Source organism: Crocuta crocuta, unplaced genomic scaffold (assembly GCF_008692635.1).
Source record: "Crocuta crocuta isolate KB4526 unplaced genomic scaffold, BGI_CrCroc_1.0 scaffold2666, whole genome shotgun sequence".
NCBI lineage: Eukaryota > Metazoa > Chordata > Mammalia > Carnivora > Hyaenidae > Crocuta > Crocuta crocuta.
This window is the reverse complement of record NW_027528695.1, coordinates 362-3,363: the sequence shown is the minus strand read 5'-3', so window position 1 is coordinate 3,363 and position 3,002 is coordinate 362. Positions and strand designations below refer to the sequence as shown.

The window sequence follows — 3,002 nt, the reverse complement described above, 5'->3', positions numbered from 1 at the left end:
ATGATTAGGCAGTCTTCTATTACATCTGCTTCTAAGCAGAAGTTTCTATATTATAGTTTTTCTATTAAGAATTTTCAAGCAGTCTTCTCTGAGAGCCATTTGTTTTTGTTTTTGGATATTCTTAATAATTTGAGCTAATATAGTCTAACCAAAATGTATATGGATGTCTGCTTTGTGATATTTAAATAAACATTTTGTTTGTTTTTTCATTTCAGGAAGCAGAAGCTCAGGCAAAGCAGCAAGCATGAACCTTAAGCATTCTGCCTTAAGCATCCTGAAAAAGGAATCTCTATTCCTCTCAAAATTATCTTCAAAAGAAATCAGCTTAATGTTGAGATAACAGATTATTTGGTGTTTTCACATGCAAACAAACAAAATAAATATATAATTAAAATGTGAATATTATGATGAGGAGAATGAGAAGTGAACATAAAAATTTTAGATGTCATGGAATAGTATTGTTATCTGCTAAGGCATTTTATGTACTTCAGTGATTTTAAAAAACAAAGACCTGTCCCTTTTCTGGTATTTTTATTGCAGCTTTTAAAACATAGAGAGTGAGGGGCACCTCGGTGGCTTAGTCAGTTAAGTGTCAAACCTCAGCTCAGGTCATGATCTCACGGTTCGTGGGTTCGAGGCCTGCATCGGGCTCTGTGCTGACAGCTAACTTAGAGCCTGGAGCCTGTTTCAGAATTTGTGTCTCCCTCTCTCTCTGACCCTCCCCTGCTCTGCTGTCTCTCTCAGAAATAAAAAAATAATAATAAATTTAAAAACAACAACAACAAAAAAAAAGAGGAGTGAAAGAATCTTTCTCTTGTTCCTAAATTGCCTCACTAATTTTAGTTAACAAAAATATGTACCCTTTGTATAACATTATTGTGATTAAAAAACAGTTGCAGGTAATTTTTAAATGTTAGACATTGTAATTTCTTATGGTAATTGTAATATTCACATCATTTTGTAATTGAAACTTTAATGTACTAAACATGTTTTCGAGGCTTCTAAATGTAACCTTTTATTGTTTATTTCAGTGATCAGAACAGATAACTTCCCCCCAAAAAAAACACACAGATACATTCAATTTACAAGTTCTTTGCTTAACTGCACAGCTATGATGGAATTATGTTTCTAAGTTGCTTGCCTCAGTGAAATATATATATATATATATGCTATGAAAGTGGGATAGCATGTAAGTTTAAATGGCATTCTTCTGCAAAAAGCTTAGACTTCTAATTAGCTATTATAAAATAGGTTAGCACACTGTGCCCAAGACTGGTTTTCCTTAGGTCTTTGCTAAAAAAATCTTAGTGGTTCACCCTTTTAAAACCATTTGTGGTCATGAATGACACTACCTCTCAGATATTTGACATGTCTGTTTCAGCTTGGGCACATATTGTATGAATATGATAATCTAAGCAGAGAGAATCTTTTCTATGCTTTTATTAAAGTGAATAGCGCAAGTATCAAAGAGTCAATTTTTAAAATGTTAATTATGAAAACTTCTAAGAAAACAAACACATTATGGCTTAATTACTTACTGAGAAGATATACATATTGTACCTTGGTTCCACACTACTTTATTACTTAAAAAAGAACACCTTTTTCTTTAAATTACTTTATCATATCATTTGATGTATGCAAGTCTGTGCTCTATGTTAAAATCAACATATAATGAAGACATGGCTTTGTTTACTGAGATTCAAACTTAATGTGATGCTTTAAAATGAACTCAGTTCCTTTAGAAACATAATTTATGTGTTCCTGGAGTTTCCAAATAGTATAATAGTAATTTGAGATGAGTAATACATGTTTCAGAAAATGGGAAAAAAAATAACAGAAAATGGTTTGAATGCAATTTCTAAATTTCCTTTTTAGGATTCTAAATTTTGCTATATACACTAGAATCAAACAGAATTATTCCATTGTTTTGTCTACCAAAAATATGCCATAGAGAACTCTAGAGAAAACAGGGTGCCTTGTAACTGATTCTGGAAAATGCTAGAAAAATGTTTGGTCAGTATTTTCTCCTGACTTTTATTAAATGCTGATTGATTAAGTTTTGGGGTGATGGGGAGTTCATGGGGTCCAGAGCCAATTGCCGGGAAAGAATTCATGAAGATGTCTTTGGTGCAAAAAGCTGATTTTATTAAAGCATGGGGACAGAAACCACTGAGGTCGTGACAGGTAACTTATATACCCTCAGGTTGGGAGGGCGTCAGGGATAGAGTAAGTCTCTAAGGAATTTTGGAAGCAAGGTTTCCATGACCTTGAGCGGCTAGTGGTTGCTAGGGGAATGCCATTTATTACTGTTTAATAAAACCTCAGTCATGAAACCCTTCATATGGTATATGGGGGGCATAAGCTTGGAGCATGATTGCCAGCATATATCTTGGTACAGTTGAGATAAGGGAAGTAGACTTATAGGATCTTTGAGCTTGGGATAATGTTAAGCTAAGGTTCTCTTTTGCCCTAGTAAAGTGTCATTATCACGGCAGCTGAGCTCCTAGAGGACAGTCACTCTTCCAGTTTCAAGGACTTGTCTATGGGATGTAGGCAGTAAGGGAATTTAACTTTTCATTTGCCTTAGTTTCCCACATTACCATGTCAAGCACTTAAACCCCTTTCCTTTGTTGCCGGATAGCCAGGAGTGTCAGAGAAATATCACAAATATTCCACCTGGGCGCGGGAGTTGGGGGGAGATCCAATCTGTATTTTGCCCTCAGCTTGCTTCAAGATCTCTCATCACTGATAATGTTTCTTGCAGTATTCTATGTGGACTTTTTTTTATACTTATTCAAAATTATATTTTAATTCATTTGTATTATGAGAAAAGTAGTAGTACCAAATTGTAATATTTTTTTTTTACAAATAGTTTATTGTCAAGTTGGTTTCCATATAACACCCAGTGCTCATCCCCACAAGTGCCCTCCTCCATGCCCATCTCCCGCCTCCCCCCCCCAAAACCCATCAGTCCTCAGTTTGTTCTCACCATTCAAGAGTCT

General features: G+C 34.9%; 1 protein-coding gene across 1 annotated transcript in view; it reads left to right on the top strand.

Annotated features, from left to right (window-relative positions):
• SH3BGRL (SH3 domain binding glutamate rich protein like) overlaps nucleotides 1-806 on the top strand; it is a gene marked incomplete at its 5' end in the record, with an annotated part of 15,176 nt that extends 14,370 nt beyond the window's left edge. Inside the window, one exon of the mRNA XM_077755260.1 lies at nucleotides 216-806. Coding sequence (XP_077611386.1) covers nucleotides 216-248 — 33 coding nt within the window. The remainder of the gene's footprint in view (nucleotides 1-215) is intronic.
• Between the last annotated feature and the right edge of the window lie 2,196 nt (nucleotides 807-3,002).